This window comes from Drosophila arizonae, chromosome 5 (genome assembly GCF_054131065.1).
Source record: "Drosophila arizonae isolate 15081-1271.41 chromosome 5, UAZ_ARI_1.0, whole genome shotgun sequence".
Taxonomy (NCBI): domain Eukaryota; kingdom Metazoa; phylum Arthropoda; class Insecta; order Diptera; family Drosophilidae; genus Drosophila; species Drosophila arizonae.
This window is the reverse complement of record NC_142925.1, coordinates 1,526,693-1,549,009: the sequence shown is the minus strand read 5'-3', so window position 1 is coordinate 1,549,009 and position 22,317 is coordinate 1,526,693. Positions and strand designations below refer to the sequence as shown.

Here is a 22,317-nt window from a genome sequence, read left to right as displayed (position 1 = left end):
AAAATTTAAAAAAATCCTATTTAGTTCATTAAATACAAATTTAGTTATCGGAAAAAATTCCCGATAATAAATATTAAAACAAATTAATAAGTCTGCGTAATTTACATATAAATCCTGCCCGCACTACATACATTAAACTAATTAAATAAATTTGAAAATTCGAGGAAATACAAATTTCAATTTGCAGCTTAGGAAATTTTGCAGACTTTGGCAAAGTTTTTGCTCGATTTCTTTGGAAAGTACTGAGAATTTTTTTAAGTTTAATCTGTGTAAATAAGTATATATATATGTAATATATATATACATTTAATTAAATACATTGTCAGCGCGGCTTTTGGCCATTTGGTGCGCATTTTAAGCCGTCAAAGCAACTAATTACATTATTTATATATATAGTAAGCGCTTCGGCTGCTGGTCAACAAAGCGCGGCGCAAGTGGGGCGCTATGGGGGTGTGCCGCAGGGGCCAATGTGACCCACAACTAATTAGCAAACGGGTTAATGCCGGCAAAAGTCAATTTAGCAAATGAAAGTGCTTTAGCCAAGACATTATTGAAATGCGCTGCGCTTGGTTAGCTGAGCGTTAGAAACTCTCTTTAGATAATGCCTGCCCCTATCTATATCTCCACCTTTGCCCTCTGCTAGCACTTGAAATGCATCTGCACTCAATTTGAGCTGCTTATTGAATATGCAAATGCAAATAATTGCGTGCTCATTGCAATTTTTGCATTATTAATGTCGCCTGCAATCGCTCAAATTGATTAGCTCGCCCAATTAGTGAAATATAGGTATATATGTATATTTGAAGCTGGGCATTTCGTTCAATTGCGAATGTGCAAATTTATATTTGCATTTCGCTGCCAAAATGCCACGCACATAATTTAATATTTAACTAATTTGCAGCTGCATTTAATTAAACGCATTCATTATTAAATACCGTTATAATAATAATAATAAGACATGCGACTAATGTTTGCAATTTGTAAATTGCTCTGCCTAATGCATTAATTAATCATGTTAAATGGCTTGGAAATATTTCAATACAATAAATTGTTTAGTGTGTGCCATGAGAGCTTAGCTTTAATAGGAAATCAAGAACTTTAAACTGTTTATCCACACAAGTGGCAGCAAAGGATCTTAAATATTTGAATAACATTTGAAATTGAAGATAGAACAGACTTACCCAATATAAAAAGAAAAAGTGTTAGATCTAAGATGCACTGCAAAAGATAAGAAGAGAAAAGGAAATGAGAAGCTGACGTAAATGATGAAAAAACGAAATAAAGTTCTTTGCTCTTTCTCTGGAGACTTCATCAGATATATTACTTTATATACAAATGATTGTAAAATATATACGATATGTAAATAATGGTCTAACTAAATTTAAATATCTAGTATTCATATTCTCTGTTGAGTGTATATATAAAGACAATTATTGAGAGCCCTAACGAAGCCGTTTAAAATGTATTTTATTTGCCTGTTAAGTGTGGCACATGTGTTTCATACATACACACACACACACAGTACACACGTGTGTGTGTGCATTTTGACCAGTAAACACTTTTGAGTACTTCAAAAAGTTGCACAGTCAACAAGCAAATTCAAGTGCGGTTCGAACCAAGATGTCCTGCAGCTGTCTCCAGCAACTGTTAGACATGTGCCCGCAGAGAGAAAGAGGGAGATAGAGAGAGAGAGAGGGAGGGAGAGAGTGAGGGACGCAGCAGCTTCCTCTGCTGAGCAGAAGACGTGTCTGAAAGTCACGCAGCGCGTGTTTGACAGCTACTTGAAAGTTTGCAACGACCGCCCCGCCCCCTGCCCACCCATTCCACCGTCACCTTAAATGGGCAAACAAAGAAGCAGCCGAAGTGAAGTAAGCACATAGTCAGGTATTGTCAAGCAACAGTCAGAGAGTCTCTGAAGACTTTCGCCCCGCCACGCTTCGGGTTAAACGAGGCATGTGCTATCTGAGAAGCACACACACACCCTGCACGCTTGGCCACGGCGGGGTAGTTCAATTAGAGGCAGTTGCCTCGCCGCTTGACTGCTTAAGCCTTCTTGGCTTGGAATTTTGTTTTTGTTTTCCACTTTCATTTTTTTCTCCGTCTTAAGCCTCAAAATGTCAGCTAATTTCCAGTTAGTGCTTGATGCGTGGTAATGATGTGGAAAATTATGCAGCCACCAGCCAAGCCGAGTGCTTGGCAAAAATTATGATTTTCGTGTTGATTATGACGCATTAAAGCTAAACGATGTCCTGTCCGCAATGTTTGTCGCCTAGCTGAATTAACTTCGGAGACTTCTTTTGTTTTTGCGCTGGCAAGCAAAAGGAAATTTGCATATTTCTATTGGAGACACGTCATCAGCCCGAACTTAAAGCCAGCTCCCAAGGGCGCACAGCGAGAGTGGGCGCGGGAGGTGGTGAGGCGTTAGCTGTGGCATAAAATTACAAAGCAGTCTGAATGGCATACTTTCAGCCAGTTTTATGAGATGCTAACAACAACAACAACAACAAGCAAGGAAAAAAATCTATAAAAATTTTGGTAGCAAAAATGCCCAACTTCTCGGCCAGGCCAAAGTGAAGACATTAGTGCGAGTGGCAAAAGAGAAACCCCAACAAAAAGAAATGTGTACATATATAAAGTCGAGAGATGGCCAGGCAACAACAATGAGAACTAGCGAGCTGAAAAAAAAAGAAAAACAAAAAAGGAAACAACAACAGCAACGTGAAATCTAATATGATTTTTGTGTGACGAAAATATACTCTTTCATTCATATAAAAAAATATTATTTATAGCGTTTAGTGCAAGAAATTAATTTGATATATTAGCTTTGTGCCGAGGCCGTCAGATTTGATTATTAAAAGGAAAAATATTTATATATGCTTGAGAAGCTAAGCAAGTTATGCTGACTTTAGTCTGCTAAGATATTCGATCTTAAAGTTTAACTTTGATGTAGGCGAATTTCTTCAAATATTCTGGGTTATAGAAAAAGTGAAACAATATAAATTTGCTCAGCTCTTCATATTTCAAGTCCTATGAAATAGGCTAAAAAAATCAATAAGTCAACGTAAAAAAAAAAAAAAAAAAAAAAAAAAACAAAACAAAAAATAATAATAATAAAAAATAATAATAAAAAAATATAATAATAATAAAAAAAATATAATTAAATAAAAAAATATATAATTAAATAAAATAAATAATAAAACAAAAAAGTAAAGAAGTAAATAAATAAAAATAAATAGACAATACAAAATTTGTAACATAAATTATAAATAAAAAATATATATATTTCAGGAAATGAATTTAATTAAAAGAGAGAAAATTTATTTATATGAATAAAACCAGATGTATTTTAAATAAATAATTAAATACATACCAAATTAAAAAAATATATAATATAAAATAATAACAATAATGTAAATACATATAGAGTATAATAAAAAATAAAGTAAAATATAAATAAATATAATTATATATAAGCTATACACTGCGCGTCATCAGGTTAGCGCCCCCCTTTACACTCAGCCTCAAAGCTAAATAAAATCTAAACTATCAGAGCTCCATCTTTGAAATTTTTTTTACATTATACTCCATTTATTTATCTTTAAAATACAAAAAGAATGGCTACTGTAACAATAAGGATTATTTTTAAATAATTTTTTTTGTAAAATGTACAAAAAACATGTAACAAAAATTTGGTCATCAGATTAGCGCCCCCTGCGCTAAATTCAATTTATTTAAGTTAATGACCAAAAATAACACCGTATTTTAAGCTATTATTATTTTTAAGTAATATTAGTAGTGCGTAGTGCCGTTTTTTGTTTGAAATTACTTCAAAAATTCGATTAGGAGTGGAATTATAAAGTTATTCAATATTATTCAAGGATATGGTTGGCCAAGCGTGTTCAGTACCTTCGATTAACTCTGTCTTTGCACTATAATGCTTTCCGGACTCATATACTTCCTGACCATCCATTCCCAGACGTTTCCAATGATATTAAGGTCGAGTGAGTATGGTGGCCACTCCATGAGATCAATTTTTTGGCCCTGAATCCAGGACTTCAGGGATTTGGATTTAGATTTGGAGCAATATCATGCTGGGAAATCTAATGCCGGTTTTCAGACAGGTTATAGAAATGCGGAACAGCAGTTTTAAACATAGTGTTATAGTCCTATGCGTTCATGCGCGATGTCAAAAATTGAAGCTTACAAGCGCTGTAGTAAGATATTGCACCCTACATCAATGCCACACCCCCCCCCCGCCGCAACGGCTTGGAAACCGTTCCAAATAATGTTCTTCTATGCGTAGGGTATGGATATAATAAATTTAGCCATCAGTTCTTTCCAAATTCAATTTTTCTCATCAGAAAAGCCAACATGCTGCCATTGGATAGACCACGTCATGTTCGCCCGGCCAAAATTAATGCGTATTTCTTTTCTCAGCATATCGACTGGTGTCTTTTTTTTTACATTCTATTTCTTTAGGTAATTAACTTTCCTTATTGCTCTTTGGACCGTTGATAAGCTCGTCTTAACACCGATTTTATCCCTAATCTTGGTGGTCGATTCATGGGAATTCGAAGCTTCTCGAACTAATGCTCTTCTATTTCCTTCTGAAATCTCTTGATTATTGCCGCTTATATAGTTTTTTTCCATAGTTTTCCCTATTTGTAAAAAAATTGCCACTTAGTTTTCTGTTTTTTCCTGTTTTTTCAGCAATTTTATGGTTGCATAGTCTAGATTCAAAGTATGCCTCAATCTTTGATTTTCAACCAAAGATAAAACTGTTTCTTTACCCATACTATAAATATATTGAATGCTTTGAGCTTCACAAAAAATTTGGTGAGTGTAATTGCCAAAATAAGCAAGATAATTACAATTGCATTTGGGGGCGCTAATCTGATGACGCAAAATAAGTGCACACATTTTTTGCGAAAATAGAAAAGAATAGAAAATAAAACATAACGGGTTTTTACTCGCGCTTTTTTTTGGTATGAGAGACATCTCATATGATGATAATGAAATACAAAAAAAATTAAGAAGTTGCGTGCAATAGGCAAAGAGAAAAACGTAAAAGAAAATGAGTGTAAGGGGGGGCGCTAACCTGATGACGCGAAGTGTATATGTTTATTATTAAAATATGCTTTAAAAAAAAGTAATAATAATTGAAAACCATATTTGAAAGTTAATTTTCACAATCAACATCTATTAATGAAAACAAAAATATGTATCTACTATATTGGACATGGCTGTACTAAGTACTATAAAGTAAGAGCTAACGTAATACAACAGACTATAGATACACTTGTGTACTCATCCATCATCCATCTCTATATTCCTCCCAAACTGTCCATATCCGAAACTAACAAAATTCACAACAAAATAATATAGCTCGAGCGCTAGAGCATCAAATTGTTGCCAATCTTGGCCAGAGCGGGGGAGGGGAAGAGGACAACGGGCTGCTCAGCTGGACAAATGAAAAACCTACGTCGTTTTGGCCTACAACAAATGCCATCATTTGCATGCATTGTCACACGCAGGCCATAGCAACAACAGCAGCAGCAGCAGCAGCAGCAGCAGCAGCCGCACCTCTAGGGGGTGAGAGGGCAATGGGCAAAAAGGTCAACTATGTAACATCAAATTGGCACAATAGCCATCCATGCAGTAGTTGCTTGCTTAGGTGTTGAGCTCTGTGACCGGACTATGAATAAGCTGGACGTATACCTAGACACCTATTTATTTTGTTTTTTCCATGTTTTTTTTTTTTTTTTGGTTTTTTTGTTGGTGCTCTGGAAACATATTTATTTGCTGGCTGCTGTGCGTGTGACAGTCAACAACAAAGCCACTCAATGCAAATTGATGCTGAAGTTAGAGGGGGGAGGGAAGTGAGGATAAGACAGGGCACACCCGTGGTGAACTGTTGCGCGTCTTGTTGACTTTGAAGCTGTGGCCATTAATTCAAGAGCATTTCGCTTTTTAAGTAGATCCGTTTAAAGTGCTCGCTCATGCTGTGTTATTAAAGCCACAACATGACGCAGCACATACTGGGAGTAAGAGAGAGAGAGAGAGAGAGATATAGGGAGAGAGAGAGGCAGATGAAATCAATTTTTAGACGCTATCATTAAAAATAAAAATTATGACCAGTATCTGGATATCAGCATTAAAATGTTGCCCAACAAGCAATCAAATTCATAATCATAATAAAAATGAAAACGTTAATCTCATTTTCCCTGCAATTTATTTCATTTTACGGCAGTCATGCAGCAGCAGCAGCAGCAGCAGGAGTAGCAGGAGTAGCAGGAGCAGCAGGCAACGAGCAGGGAATGAAATCTTCTTGTCGCTGCAAAAATTTCAATAACTGCCTTTGCCATTCATCATAATTTCGAATTATGGGCGACCCCAGTCATGGGGCGTGTCACTGCTACAGCATTAATACGAGCAGCAGCGCTTTGGCAATGTGTGAAATAAATAGGCAGAGGCTCTCTAGCAGGGGGCGAATCAAGAGAATGCTTAATAAGAAGTGTGTTTGCAAGAGCTGGAGTTGAATTTTCCCAGCTTTTTCCCGAGTTGCTAATTATACTTGTTCACTAAGTGAAAAGAGTGAAAATCTAGAAATTTAACAACCAAGTATTACACATAAAGCTTAAAGTATATGAAAAGCCATTCTAAGAATTAATATTTCACACTAAAAGCATAAGGAAACTGACTACGTAATACTAAATACGCAAGAGAGTGAGAAATATTTAATAAAGACTTCATCTCGGACAATAATCTACATAGATTTATTTAAATTTAAAGCACACAGCGAAATATATTTTATGGATATATGAAAAATATGTAAATTTCTGGCTTTAATGATAAATCATGTGCGTACATATATATAATATCTGTCACAACCCACTTCAGCCTTATCTCATACGCACACACACACACATGCATAGACACACGCTTAACCCATATAAAAGCGCCTTGATATAGAGCAAACAAATATTGTAGCATACTTTTGAGCGCAGCAAATGACCGCAAAATCGAAAGCGTCGTAGAAAGAGCAAGCGAGATGGAGATAGAGACCGAGTGGTGTGGGTAGTACGCGCGCCTGCATGTTACCCATTTTATATGAAAATAAAGTTGTTGAGCCATGATTGGGTTTACATTTTGTTGTTATTTGCACGCCAACTCGCAGTCAAAGTCAATTTACAGTCACTCGACTGCAATTGCATGTCCATGGCTCGCCGCCCCCTCGCCCGCCACGCCCACCACGACCGCCTCGCTCCAATGCCCGCATGCCTTTCCAATCCAGCTGTCACGCATATGTTGTGCAAGCGTAAATTCTTTCTAGTACACACACACACATACGCACACACACACACACACACACACACAACACGCTGCGTGGTAAACGGATCTACTTGAGTTGGCTACGTGCCCACAATTCGCGCAAATCTATTGCGGTCGCAGCCACGCCCACACACACACACGCACGCCTTAATCGTCTTACTTGTGCATATGGCTTTGGCTGTAGCCCCGCCAGTTGCAGTCGCAAATGCAGCAGCACCGCAGCACCAGCAACAAATCCATTTTAAGGCGCATGTAAGGCGAGCTACAGCACGACATTAAGTCGCGGCAAGTCTTGTGGCGGGGCGGGAGGCATGCCTCAAAAGGGGACCTTGCTCAAAAAAGAACAACAGAGCACAAGCACCAGCATCGAAGAAAACTCATGAAAAGACAAAGGCAAACTCTGCCAGTTGCAGTTGAATATTTTACGCACTGATTAAAGCAAACGAAACTTTTCGCCTTGCATTTGCATTCGCAAATCTCTCTTCTGGGCGCACTTTTCTGCTTTCTTTTATATATATACGAGTATATAGTATATACTATATATATAAACAGTAAAACCGGCGCAAGTGAATAAATTTGGGGAGTATATTGGTTTTGGGGTAATGGAGGTAACAGGCAGTAAGAGCTGTCGGCAAGGGCAGATTAAGTACTTGGATTCTCCTTCTCTCTCCCTCTCTCTCTCTCTCCCTGTTGAATATGAAAATATTGTTTATATATTCCTGTAAACTCATTACAAAATTATTTTGAAATTTAGTTTCTATAAAAACTTTTGACTTCACTTAAGTTTCGCAAATAGAAAGCAAAGCAAATGTGAAGTATCTTATATATATGTCTGAGATATTTTATGAGATTTTCTTATATAATGCTTATTAATAAGTCCCACAAGAGACATACAATCATTCAATTTAGGCATATATCAATTCACATAATAAATTTTAAAGACATTCAAAATTTTTTTCTCACATCGTATTAATATATTCTTGAAATTCATTAGAAATAATTTTAAATTTTGGTTTATTTGAATCAAAGTCGAGATCTATAAGAGCTAGGCCCATGACATCTGACACTTAGATAGCCTTTGAGCGTACGCATATAAGAAATTATTCAGTTTTTGGATACCTTCTCGGATTGTCCAGCACTCAAGTACTCAAGTATTCAACTAATACGCTCTCAGTTTAATATAAATCAAACAGAGAAAATGTACGCTCAATGTCGAAATTGATAAAGCTATGGCAGCTCGTATCATTATATAGAGTAGCTGCTAGTCAGGCAGTTTTAATTAGTTCAAATTTATTTTACTCACAAGTCTTATCCCATCATCCACCCACTCTATGCCTTTATCTTTCACCTACTTAAGTTAGCAACAGCAATCGGAAGTCAGCTGGGCTTACAGAGTATTCCCAGTCCATCATTGGCAGCAACTGTGTTTTTTAATGTTACTCAAACAGCCTTCAGTTTGCTTCCATTGCATATTGAACAAGTTATTGCATTTTGCAGTTGCAGCAACTTGTTTACTTTGGGCGCTGCTCGCAGCTCTTGCCAAGTTTTATGCGTTAATGTGCTTAACAAGTTGGCCAAATCCGGCGCTGCCTTATAAATGGAGTGTAATGTGACTAGTCAAGGCGTCTAGACTTGGCTTAGGTTCAATAAAAGCGAAGAAAAAGGCCAGAGGAAAAAAATAGAATGAAATGCAGCCAGCAGCCCATACAATGTGCTTAAATCTCGGCACAAATAAAAATGCCATAAAAATCACTCATACGCATTGTCGCCGAACCCCGCGCGAACACTGTCTAACCTAATTTGCTGTGACTCTGGCTGCCTGGCAGCATCTATGACATGCGAATGGCATTTGCTGTATGCTTATCGAACAGCCGAGGCTAATAAAATGCGCTGAATTATGACAGCCGCGCCAGATAGTGGCCAGAGCCAGCTGAGGCAGCAGCAGAGGCAGCAGCCGCAGACAATCAGAGACTCGCAAGGAATTGACCAGAACTCAACCAATAAACGTTGCCCACACCGAACGAGGCCAAGTTGTGCTGGCGGCATTTTGTTAAATTAAATCAGAGCTGTGCGCAAAGAGAGACGAGCAAAAAATAAACACTGCCCTCAAATGAGGCACATAATCATGAAAGCAAAAACAACGACAGCGAAATCTGTAACTGGATAGAGCAGAAGTAGGTTAGAGCGTAGACGCAACTCCAGCGGGGTCAACACGACTGCGTAGGTATTCTAGGCGTCTTTTATTACAGAGCGCAAGCAAATCATAATGATATACAATCTAAAAATTATATGAACCATCTGTGAGTCAGATTCTGCCAAGGGAAGGAAGGCTTAGATTACATAGAACTGAAATTTAAGCATTTGAATGCTAATGGTAGGCCTTCATATGTGACAAAAAGAGTGACTAATGCGTGACTTGGTAGGGTAGGGCAAGGCTCGAAATCTTTATCATGCCCAGCTTTGCGGTAAGTCTCAAAAATAATCAAGAAGACGAGACGAATTATAGCTCGTTCAAATTGAAATATTGTTTCCTTTGTAATTCTATTTTGGTTTGTCAAAAGTCTTGCCAATATTGTATAGTTTTTTCGCAGGTCAAAAAAAAAATAAATAAATAAATAAATAAATAAAAATAAATAAATAAATAAATAAATAAAATAAAATAAATAAATAGATAAATAAAAAATAAAAATAAAATAAATAAAATAAAAAAATTTAAAAAATGTATAAATTATTCTGCTAAGTGCACAAAGAAGTTAAAAATTAGCGTGCTTAAATTTGATTAGTGAATATTAATTTCTAAATTGGTATTAGGAATGTTTAAGCAGCATTAGAGTTAGTTCATCTAATGGAGCACACTGCCTGTAGATATACATAAATTATTTATTCTTTTCTTTTCTCCTTTTGAGTAAATTTTAGGCAGAACTTTACGAGCTTTTGTTGCAAATGTATCTATCGAAGTATATAACGAACTAACTAACAAACAGCTGGCATAAAACCTATGAATTTTTGAATATGATTTTATAATTAGGAGACTTCTCACATAGTCACGCTTGAGTTCCAGAATTTTTTGAGCATAGCCAATGCAACAATGAGCGAGTTATCAGCATCTAAAATAAAATAATTTTCTGTACACATATCTCGGTAGCCTCCAGATGCTGTCATTAGCAGAATTTTCTTTACCTTTTCAAGCTATTAACTAAGAGTTTCCTCTAAGCCTTGTTACATTACCCAAGGTTAGTTGCTAGGGAACCAGGCCTGAAGGCTACATGCAGCTACTTCCGTCTGCATGTTACAGTTATTTGCACAATACAAATATACCCTTTGTAACCCATTTTTAATGGTTGCAGGGTATTTCAGCTGGTAGAGAAAATAAGGAGGAGAGAGGAGCAGAAATTCCAACAGAAGCTGGCAAGCTTGGCCATAAAAGCGACGCCCGAAAGTCTGCAGCAGTTTTTGTTTTGCGCGCCTTGTCGCTTGCTTTAACTTTTTGGCTTGTCATGTGTGAGTGAGTATGTGTGTGAGTGTGTGTGTGTGTGTGCTCTTGTAGCTGTAACTGTGACCCAGCGAGTCTGCTTTGTTTTCGCTCTTACTCTCTGCATGTGTGTGTGTGTGTGTGAACAAAGTTCAATGTCTGTTTGGCAATTTGAGCCGCTCTGCTTAGAGTGTTGCCAGCAGAACAATAGAAATGCCGGAAAACAATACAATACAAAAAGAAAGAGAGAAAAACAGAACTAGAAAAGGGCCACCGAACGGCCCACGCACATCACAGCGAATAGCGCCACGCCCACACACTATAAGCCACACACTATATTTTTTTTTTTTTCGGGCACTTTTCAGTCAAAAACCCCGAAATAAAATACGACAAATGCTGTGAGCCGAACAACGCCCCAGCCATGGACTAGATCGACTTTTGACAACTTGCTCTTTTGTGCATGTCAATGTTTAGTTGAAGCGGATTCCTTAGCCTTTGAACTCGCGTTCGAGTGCTGCTCGAGCAGCTCAAAATGCCATCGAGCTTTCTGGCCTTGGCTCTCCTTATGCATATTGAAAATGGAATTTTCAAGGGGCCGCTGTCAGCTGCGAGGCCACGAATTGGCAAAGGCCAATTGCTGATTGGCCAATTGTAGCAGCAGCTGAAATTCAATTAGCGCACAATTAGCCACAGTGTAACAAGCCACAACAACAACAACAACAACAACAGCAATAACAACAACAACTACAGCAGTTCAACATAGGTGTGGCTATGTGGTTCAGTGGTGCGGCTGCTGCGGCTAATACATACACACACACACACACCCACACCCACACATTCACATACACAATCGCATACTCATGGATGCCACTACATTTCAACCAAATTAGGCTGTCCAACTCAAGTTGCGTGTGCCTACACTGAGCGCATTAATTGTGTGAATTGAAGTGGATACTATATAAATACAATATGTACATATAAATGTACATATGTTTTCGATTTCATTTTGATATGTCATTTGTTATATTTGCTGGTTTTCTCTTCAGCAGCATTCCATTTCGTTTGCTCAATTCCTTCTATAAAAGTTACTGCCGTTTTGTTCGAGTGTAGCGCAAAATTAATCATCTATACAACTAGCATACATTGGCATTTTAACATGATGTCGCTGTCAGAAGCACACAGCATCAATAATCAAGCATACATGATTTTTAAGGGCAGTTCGAAGAATTGTTGAAGTAGGAATGGGACAAAGGAGAGTTCAAAAGGGAATTTAAGTGTTCAATGCAGAATGTGAGAAAATTCTACAAATGCAAATCATTCGATTAATAACACTATATAGAAATCAATATAAATCATTCATATACATATATAGTAAATATAGGTATATATGAAGTATATAAATAAATACGCCAAAAAGAAAACGAAATACACAAGAAAAATAATAAATTGATAATAAATAAATAAAAAAAATAATATTAAAATATTTAAGGTATACAAATCGAAAATAAAATAACAATAATAATTAAATTAATAATTATAAAAATATAATAATAAATATTATATACTTATAAATGAAAAGAAAAAAATATGGTTATGTACACATTAATGAATGTTGAAGATAAAAATTATATAAAATATATAAGAGTAAAACACAAGTAAAATATAATAAAATAAAAATAAAACATAAAATATATTACACATAAACAGTATTTATAAAATATTTAACAAAAATGAGAAAAATATCGAAAATAAAAAATATATAAATTGATACATCGAAAAGCAAATATATACGATATTCATATAAAATAATAAATCTGATAGCAAATATTTACATGTCGCTCAAAACAAGAAAATCCCAAGCTCAGCAAACAGCATCTCAAGGCAATGCATTTGCATATGATATATGTATGCACTTACTTCATCAACTTAATCAAATTTCCACTTTATTTTCCTGGCAAAAGGTCTCTTCTGGGCTTGAATAAATAAATTTATTTTAATTCAAATTTCTAGTTTATTTAAAGCGCAATCAAATTTAATTGCTCAGTGCTTAGTGAGCTAATAAATTAAAGCAAATTTATGCTATGCAAATTGTGAGAAACTGTCATAAGAATATGCTGGCCGCAATTCAAACACACACACACATACACGTATACATATAGATTTCTATATATTTTGTAGCTCACTCTCTCTCTTTGAGATTTCGTTTACATTTATTTGGGCAACTCTCGCTCTTGGTTTGCGTACATTATGCATACGCCATGTGGCACAGGCTCGCAGTCCAGGCATAATTTATGGCTTGGCAAACGTCTGCGCCGTAAATTAATTGTCGCGCCTAAGTGCGTAGCCAGCATTTGCTAGCGCAGCGCGGGCCGCAGCGCACAAAAGTATCGACAAAATGAAGTCAATTCAAATAGAAAATTGCCAGGCGCAGAGATTGCGCAAAGAGGGGCGATGAAAAATTGATAAATATATGCGAGCAAAGCAATTGGCAACAATTTGTCTATAATTGACTGCATACACACACGCACACACACACGCACACACACACGCACACGCATACGCGCACGCATGCACACTGAGAACTTTATGTTGGTGGCATGCATGGCGTATGCGTTATATGCGCATTACGCATACGCAGTGGATGCGCAACACAAAAATTAAATGCAATTATATTTAAGTGCTTTCTGCGTGCAGTCGGGTTAACCAATAAAACTGCATAATAAATAAACTCGCAGCTCTCTCTCCCTCTCTCTCTCTCTCTCCGTCTCGCTCTCTTACAATTTAAAGCTCTACTTTAAAGTAGCCCAAAATACAATTCAAACGGGAGGCAAACTCCTGTGCGTGTGTGTGTGTGTGGACTTCTTTGTGGGCAAACAGCAAATGTAAACTGCAAACGATTCATGTCTGTATTTAACTGTAGCACTTTTGTATGTCAAATCATTTAGGGCATGGGTGTGCAAGTGTGTGTGTGTGTGTGTGTGGGGTTAGTTGTGCAAATGCTGTGCTCAGCAGAAAATGCCTGCCTGAAATGTTCTCGCAAAGCTGCAAACGCCAGCACTTTGACTCAATGTATTACGCTGCCAACACCAACAGTGAGAGTGTGTCACTGCATGTGTGTGCGTGTGTGTATTTGGCATTGTCAACACACTCAGCTCGACAACAATTTATTGTTAAAAAAACACCTTTTGGGTATTTAGTATATTGAAAAACGCCGAATTGGTGTGTCAAACGTAATCTGCTTAAATATTGAATCAATGTTGAGGGTATTCCCTTAACTTAACTTGAAGCATTTGTCGGATTTTATGATTTCATAGATTTTGATTTTCATGTTTTTTTTGCTTGTGCTCTTAACGATCTTACAAATCTTGTCGAGAATTTACGAGGCATATCCGTCAGTCAGTAAGTTGTCGCCATGGGCGCCATTCAGCAAACGTTTATCTGATTTTCGTTTCCGCTCGCAATTTCTCTTCCTTTTTTTTTTTTTTTTTTTTTTTTTTGGCTATATTTCGAGCATCGTCATCGCTGACATGTGATGTGCATGCAAATGTGGCAGCTCGGCACGCGTATGTGGCACATATATTATGCGACTGTCAGCCAAAAAGAGACTCCGGCCTGAGATTTAAATGAGAAGTGCGCCCTGTCGCTGCTGCTGCTGCTGCTGCTCCATCTTCTTTATCTCTTTCTCTTTTTTAATGCTCATTGAAATGCGACAACGTCGCGACAAAAAAAATAAAGAAGAAGAAAACGAATCGGAAGGCGGCGCTGCTGAGCCTTTACAGTGTCAACAGTCGGAACGCTTCGATTGCCTAACAGACTCAAATGAATGAGATTCATGTGCGTGAGTCATGCGCCTAATACGAGTCAAAGTATTTAAGCATTCATATGAGCCAGCTTCAATTGGTTAACAGCAAAAATAAAAAATTTATATATATATAAAAAAAGAGAAACAACAACTGCGAAACAGCCATAATAAATTCCGAGCGCGACACTAATAACATTAGCTACCCGCCTCAGCTGAACTATCCAGTCAATTCAAGACAGCGCTGGAGCCAGACTTTGCGCCTCGGGCTATGCCATAAAAATGGCGACGCATCAAAAAAGTTTTACACGACACAGAGAGAGAGAGAGAGTGGGAGAGAGAGGCACATACACTCGCATGTAAGTCTGCGCTACAACTTAGCGTATGAATAAAAAGCAGACGAAACTTGAGCTGCAGCTCCAACTAGCTCCATCTCTCTCACTCCCTAGCAAATCCTCTCTCTCGCTCTAACTCACACTCTCTTTAAGCCTAATGCACATTTAGTGTAAATTAAAAGCAACTCAGCTATAATACGATTTCGAAAAAAGTAAGAGATTTGTAGTGAGCACTGCTCGACTAGAAGATGCCCTGTACACTGATATTTCAATTATTATACGTGTGTTTTATATATTACAAACATCCACACACATTTATAAATATAAACCCACATGGTCATAATGACATCCACTCTGCTCCTCACCCCTCTTAAGTGCTTGCACAAACCTTTACACTCGGATTTCCCCTTTTGAGCAGGTTCAGGGTATAATAAAAACACATAAAACTTTAGCTTAGTCTAAGTGCTTACATATTCAAGCGGGGCATAGGTACATAAATGTGCCCTGCGCTCTACATAGACTTGCGTAGAACTAATTTCTCATTATATGTACCTACGCCTAATGCCCATTGGGCTTTAATTAACTTCCATTATAGCTCTATAGAGCTTTTGTCTAGCTTCAGATCTACGCGATTTGAATTAATTTGCCTTCATTTGGCTATCAAACACACGCAATGGAAATGGCATTGTGTGGGATATACATATACAATTAAATAATTGATATTTATATATAGAGCCAAGTCGAAGCAATAGCTAATATTTATGCGATGCCCATGCTTGGTGCTCAATCAGCTGCTGCCAAAAATATATTTTCAATCAAAGCCCGCGCTTAGTTAGCTTCAGTCAAATAAGTTTGGCTGCTTTAGCTATTTTTTTTTGTCGTCCTGCCACGCCCCCTTTGCGTGCGGAAACACTTTTGCAACATAATCGATAGTTCAACATATTTAAAAGCGCGCAGCGTCTGGATGGCAGCAGCTACTTCGACTGTGACTCGCTCTCGCTCTCTCTCTCTCTCTCTCTCGCACACACACTCTCTTTCCATATATAGCCATCTCTATTTATCTGCAGTCTAGACAATTTGTGGCAAGTCAACAGGCGCCGCGTCGAGTGCAGCTGCAGTGGCAGCCACTCAATGCGTCAAAATGTGTTGTCAGTTGCAACTTAACCTTAAGTGCTGGGATCACGGCTATATATCCTGCGACGTCTTGGCCAGGCCCTTGCTAGTAAACAGAATGTGGCCAGAGTGTGTGCTGGCTGTGCTTGCTAGATACCCTGTATGTGATGAGGGAAGGCTTTCTATTCGATATGTTTATGTTATGTTGAAGAAGATTGGAATTTAGATATGCTAGTAATGAGTTGGGCAACTGATGTGCTATAGCATACCCTGTAACTGTTTTGTTTTTATAAGTTAAGGGGAAAGTTACGGCGTGAGGTTGAACACCTTTGATAGGTAATGGATAAATAGACTATTAAAAACGCAGATGAGCTTGTGTGTGACCAGCTAGCAGATACCCTGTATATGGAGTACAACCAAGAGGTTGTGGCATATATAGCTAGGAGATATATGCCATAACTTCTTGGCCATGGCCAACTGGGCTAACATTCATGAGAGATCCTGTCTGTGAGCCAATAGAAACAGAAAGGTGTCCGACTGATATGTTAACAGATACCCTGTATATACAGTGAACATTAAGATATATTCAACGAAATTCCTTAAAGTTCCCGATTTTTAAAAAGTACTTTAAAGTCAGCTGCATGAAAATGGGCGAACATGTGACTGATGAACAAGCAAATACCCTGTATATTGGGCTATCACTTCTATAGACGCCTCTTGCCTTGGCTAATAATTGAAATAAAGTCTGTGAGCAGAAGTAAACACGTCTGATAAACTAACAGATACCCTGCATATTTTATTACATATCTAAGCACCTTAAGGCTCAAGCATGCAAATGTTGATGTTGGGCATATTTAATACATGTTTGCCTCACGCAGCTAACCACATAGCTGATGTGCGAGCATATACCCTGCAAATGTGGCAATTCAAGCACAGCTATGTATATCTATAATCACCTCTGAACTACCTTGGTTGATTGGTTTCTAAGCTTGTTTGGTTTTCACCCTGATTGATTGCAGATTATGAGCCGCCGACACCCTCAGCGTGCTCGCTCCCTCGCTGAATATTTACTTTGGCATGCGCATACTATTTGCCGGTAGTTTAGGCATGTCACAGCACCAACGCGTCCCACTAATCACACACAGTTTGTTTGTTTGGCGTGCGCCAATGTTTGTCTACGATTTGCATAAAGCAAAACCAATCCATTTAACGCTCAATTAATGTGCCCATAAAGGGTATATCGGTTATGTGTAGACAGCATAGAGACAGTGTGTGCTGAGGGCGAACAATCGCGTGGCTTTCAATTTGCTTTGGCTTGCCAGGCGATCTATTAAAGTATTCGCTGGGAGTAAACGACATTCATAAATTGTGGGCAAAATTTTGCGTTATGTAAACTCGGTAAAATTTTCCACCACATTTGCTAATTTGTAAGCGGCCAACAAGCCGTTGGGCATGGCCCGCATATTCCAGCAATTTGGCCGTCATGCATCATGCCAATTTCTCGCTTGCTTTTGATTAAACGCGCTTAAAGCCAAAATTCTGACAACAGCAGCTGTTGTGCTTGTTCTCTGCCTGTATCTGCCGCTCTGATCGATAGCTAAGTGGCTCAAACAACAACAGCTGTGTATGTGTGTGTGTGTGTGTGTGTTGGTGAGCCTCGTTTTTCCAGCCAGCCGCATCGTTAATTTGCTCAACATGAGCACGCAGCAAAATTTTCGATGCATAAACTTAAAATTAGCAAACACCCAAAACACGCACACATACACACACACAGAGAGACACATTTAGCTTCGCTCTGGTCATAAATTTCATGCCCGCTGATAAACAATAAATTAAGTTCAGCTTCAGCTTCAGCTACAGCTACAGAGCAGGACACGTTTCGTAGCCGTTGCCATGTATTTCCCACGCATTTCCATGCCGCACGCACGCATACGTGCAAAATTCCAAAGCTAATTTTCGTTGGGTTTGCGCCTGGCCAGAGCTCTATCCATGGGTGAGCGGCAAGTGCAGGGGCCGTTAGCCATGCGAACCGCGTTGTTAGCCAGGTTACAGCTAGATATGCCTCCGCCCTTAATACCCTGCACGCAGTAGCAAGGGCGTAAATACGAAAATGAGTGAGTCAATAAGTAGGCTTAGCCGTAGACCTCATTAGCATCAACTCCAATAAAATTTCATCAGTTTTCGACTGAAATTCAATCAGCATATCAGCTCGAACTTTTGCAGAGTATCTGCTAGTCGGGCTTAAGCCTGCGCGTTAATTAGTCGATAATGCTTGCCAGCTGTGCTGCTGTTTGATTGTGCTCGAGTTCCATCCACATCGAATCCAACAATGGCATTTTAATTACACTTGGACTAGACTGCAGCCATCAATCAATCAATCGCGGACACTCACCCATTTCTATGTTGTATTGGACCTTGTTCCTTGCTTCAAAATTGTGATTTAGTCTTTAATGCTAAAAGATATAATCATCATTTAAGAGCTATACAACTTTTTGAATAGATCAATCAATCATCAATCAATCATTCTGAAGGTCAACTTAATTTTAGTTAGAGATAACTACAAAGAGTAGAGATCCACCGCATGAAAGCCTCAAATCGAGGCTACACTTATCAGTCTATTAATGAGATTCATAGATTCTTATTAACACATTTCTCAATTAATTTTAAAAAATTAAAAATACCGCAATCATTCAATCAATCAGTCATTGAAGAAATATGATAAATTTTTTCTTCATTATAGAATATAGATCTTGACTGAAAGAAATAGGCTTAGAAATGGGCAAAATATATATCAACCGCTCACTCAAATTGATTCAATCCAACCATCCATCTATTAATCAATCTGTCAATCAATCTTTCAACCATTGATTAAACGTGCCAAAGATTGTTTATACATATCAAATATAAGTTAAATAATAGATTAAGTGATAGACATACATCAATCTAGACTATCCTATAGTCTCATTCATAGTGTATAGGGTATTTACTACTCTATGCTTTGCGTTAATTTGCGTGTGTCTTTGCATGTGTTTTTGACACGTTTCCATTTACAGCAACTATTTCATAATCACGTCCCATGATTTTCTTCGTCTCTCAATTTTGTTGTATTTTTTTTTTTTTTTTGCCTATCCCAACGAATATAGCTGTACTCAAGTTCTCTTATCGCATATCTCCGCCGTGGATATACTTAGTTTAACCTCCGGATATCAAACAGCAAATTAAATATGCAAATTCCATTCTCTCTCTCTCTGTCTCTATCTCTCTCCCTCTCTTCCTCTCTCTCTCTCTCTCTATCGCTCTCTGTCTTAGTCGCTTAGTTTGCTAGCTCTCAAGTTGTGGCGCATATCTATAGAAATTGCTTTTCTTTTCCACACTTTACACGCGTTTCTTCCTCTTTATCTCTTTTGGATTTTCCGTGTTGTTTTTAGAATTATCTACACTTTCTTGTGTTTTTTTTCCTTCTGAATACTTTGCGTATTGGCTAAGCTGGCTGGTGGGGCACGTACTTGAAATGTTGCGGGCGCACATTAAATTTAACTTTGTGTTCGAATTTTCAACAGTAAATCGTAAAATTTGTCATGGCAGAGTTACCAACTTCCCCCACCGACGCCCTGCCCCTATATAGCCACGCCCAGGCCCTCGATTCATACGCATGTGGTAAAAAGTTTTGCGTATGTTTTGCAGCTGCCTTTTTGCGCGTGTTGGCCAAAAACTTTTTGTTCTGTCTGTCTCTCTCTCCCTCTCTCTCCCTCAAAATTTGTTGCGTGCTTTTTGGCGGCGCGTGCGGAAAAGGAAATGTGCAACAGCAGTTGAAGAGCAAGCGGAGAGGCACCCGAAAAAACGTAGCATACTTTTATGCGCTATACATTTCGACTCTAGCAACACGTTAGGCGTATAGCTGCTGCCCCGCCTCCTGCCCAGCGATACTTTCGCAATTCCAGCTCAAAGTTCGATAAACTGGTTGGCTTCCTGTCTGCCTGCTGCCTGCTGCCTGCTGCCTGCTGCCTTCTGGTGCCTTCTCATTCAATTATTCGTATTCCAGTTGGCTGCCTGCGCCCTGCTACGCTGATTTCGGAACGAAAGCGCTTTGATGTGCAAAAACTTTGCTGAGACACTGTCGTTCAAGCTCAAATCTCGCATTGATGAACTTATTTCGAATACGATTCGAGGTTTGCTTTTGGCCAGCGCGCTTATCTAACGTGCTCGAAGTTGGACTGCCCAAAACATAGTTGAAAAGAAGCCAAAGAAGCCATCTCTCTCACTCCCACTCTCTTTCTCTCTTCTCGAGGAATTCGAGTGGCAGCCATATTAATTTTCAATTAAATTTCGTTTCATATTGCTGCCGAGCTGCGGTTTGTTTGTTAATGCCGCATTAAATCCTAGCCTTGAGCTCAAAATGCCTCTGTGTACTCACGCGCACACACACACACACACACAACAATCGAATGGGCGCCTGTATATACAGCTAAAGAGCGAGGGAGAGAGGGAGACAAAAATGAGCTGTTATAAATAAATCCGCATTTACAACGAATCGTTAATAATCCATATTCAAATCTATATAACGCAAAGGCATATATATCCATATATGCACACATATACATATATTTATGTATACATATATTTATGTACATATCTACAATGTGCCAAAGCTGTGCCATATATTTATATGTATATAAAAAAGGGGACTATAATTGTTTGCTAAAGATTTTTGCGTTTTTCTGTTGTATTTTTATGAGAATTTTATTACTTTTCGGTTTTTGTGCGTTGTGCACAACACACACACACACACACTAACACATATGTCTGATTGTGTCGGCTTGTTTTTGCTCACACACAATACATATGCACGTTGAAAATGAAAATGAAAATAAATTTCCATTTGGCCAAAATTTTTTTTTTTTTTGGTTGTATCGTATGCAACAACAATTTCACACTCTTTTTTCTCTTTCTCTCTCACTTTCTATAGGCTACAGCGCAGCTTTGGCACCGACGCCACCGACAACAACAACAACTACAATTTCACCCACAAATCTCTTGCCCTATTTTGACTTTGATGTTCCACGTAACTTGACCGTCACAGTGGGCCAAACGGGCTTCCTGCACTGCCGAGTGGAGCGATTGGGCGATAAGGATGTAAGTATATAATATATGAATATATATGGATAAAGTTGAGAATTGATGGGCTTAACTATTAGTTGAAAATTAATGGGCTTAAGCCGATCGGAAGAGAAGAGGAGAGAAAAGAAGAGAAGAGATGAGATGAGATGAGATGAGATGAGATGAGATGAGATGAGATGAGATGAGATGAGATGAGATGAGATGAGATGAGATGAGATGAGATGAGATGAGATGAGATGAGATGAGATATGAGATATGAGATATGAGATATGAGATATGAAATATGAGATATGAGATATGAGATGTGAGATGTGAGATATGAGATATGAGATATGAAATATGAGATATGAGATATGAGATATGAGATATGAGATATGAGATATAAGATATAAGATATAAGATATAAGATATAAGATATAAGATATAAGATATAAGATATAAGATATAAGATATAAGATATAAGATATAAGATATAAGATATAAGATATAAGATATAAGATATGAGATATGAGATATGAGATATGAGATATCAGATATCAGATATCAGATATCAGATATCAGATATCAGATATCAGATATCAGATATCAGAGATCAGAGATCAGATATCAGATATCAGAGATCAGATATCAGATATGAGAAACGAGATATGCTGAAGAAAAAACACAACAGAAAGAAAACCTAATGCAGAGACTTTGTTAATAGATAATTTATAAAAGATTATTAATAATAGAAAATGTATAATACTATACTACTATACTATATATACTATATCATTACAAGTATGAAATCCTGTACTCAGTCATAAAAAGCAAACGTCGCTTCATATATTAGCTGTTTGCTTTTGAACTTCAGAGCTGAAGTTTGGGCTTAGCTGCTCTTAAAAAAAAAGTTGTTCTTACTTTTATTTGTTTTGGCCATTAAAGTATTTCCGCCGTGAAAAGCAAATAAGTGAATTACTACTCAAATGCCGGGCACAAAGCAATTCGCGGAAATGGAAATATGAACTACTTTGGCAACATAACAATTCCTTGGAGATTAGTGCTTATAGAAGCTTTGCTGCTTGATAACTTTTCTTTCTTATTTCTTCTCTTTTTTTATTTTACTTTTTTTTTTGGCTTTTTGGCAGTTAAGACCTTCAAGAATGTAC

General features: G+C 37.8%; 2 protein-coding genes across 4 annotated transcripts in view; one reads left to right on the top strand and one right to left on the bottom strand.

Annotated features, from left to right (window-relative positions):
* LOC108614826 (uncharacterized) overlaps positions 1 to 1,219 on the bottom strand; it is a 72,978-nt gene extending 71,759 nt beyond the window's left edge. For both annotated transcript variants that reach the window (XM_089472380.1, XM_089472381.1), the window contains exon 1: positions 1,182 to 1,219. The gene's annotated coding sequence lies outside the window, so the exon portion shown is untranslated. The remainder of the gene's footprint in view (positions 1 to 1,181) is intronic.
* Positions 1 to 22,317, top strand: part of dpr1 (defective proboscis extension response 1) — a 101,546-nt gene that overhangs the window by 46,572 nt on the left and 32,657 nt on the right. For both annotated transcript variants that reach the window (XM_089472376.1, XM_018012939.2), the window contains exon 2: positions 21,018 to 21,184. In XM_089472376.1, coding sequence (XP_089328502.1) covers positions 21,018 to 21,184 — 167 coding nt within the window. The remainder of the gene's footprint in view (positions 1 to 21,017; positions 21,185 to 22,317) is intronic.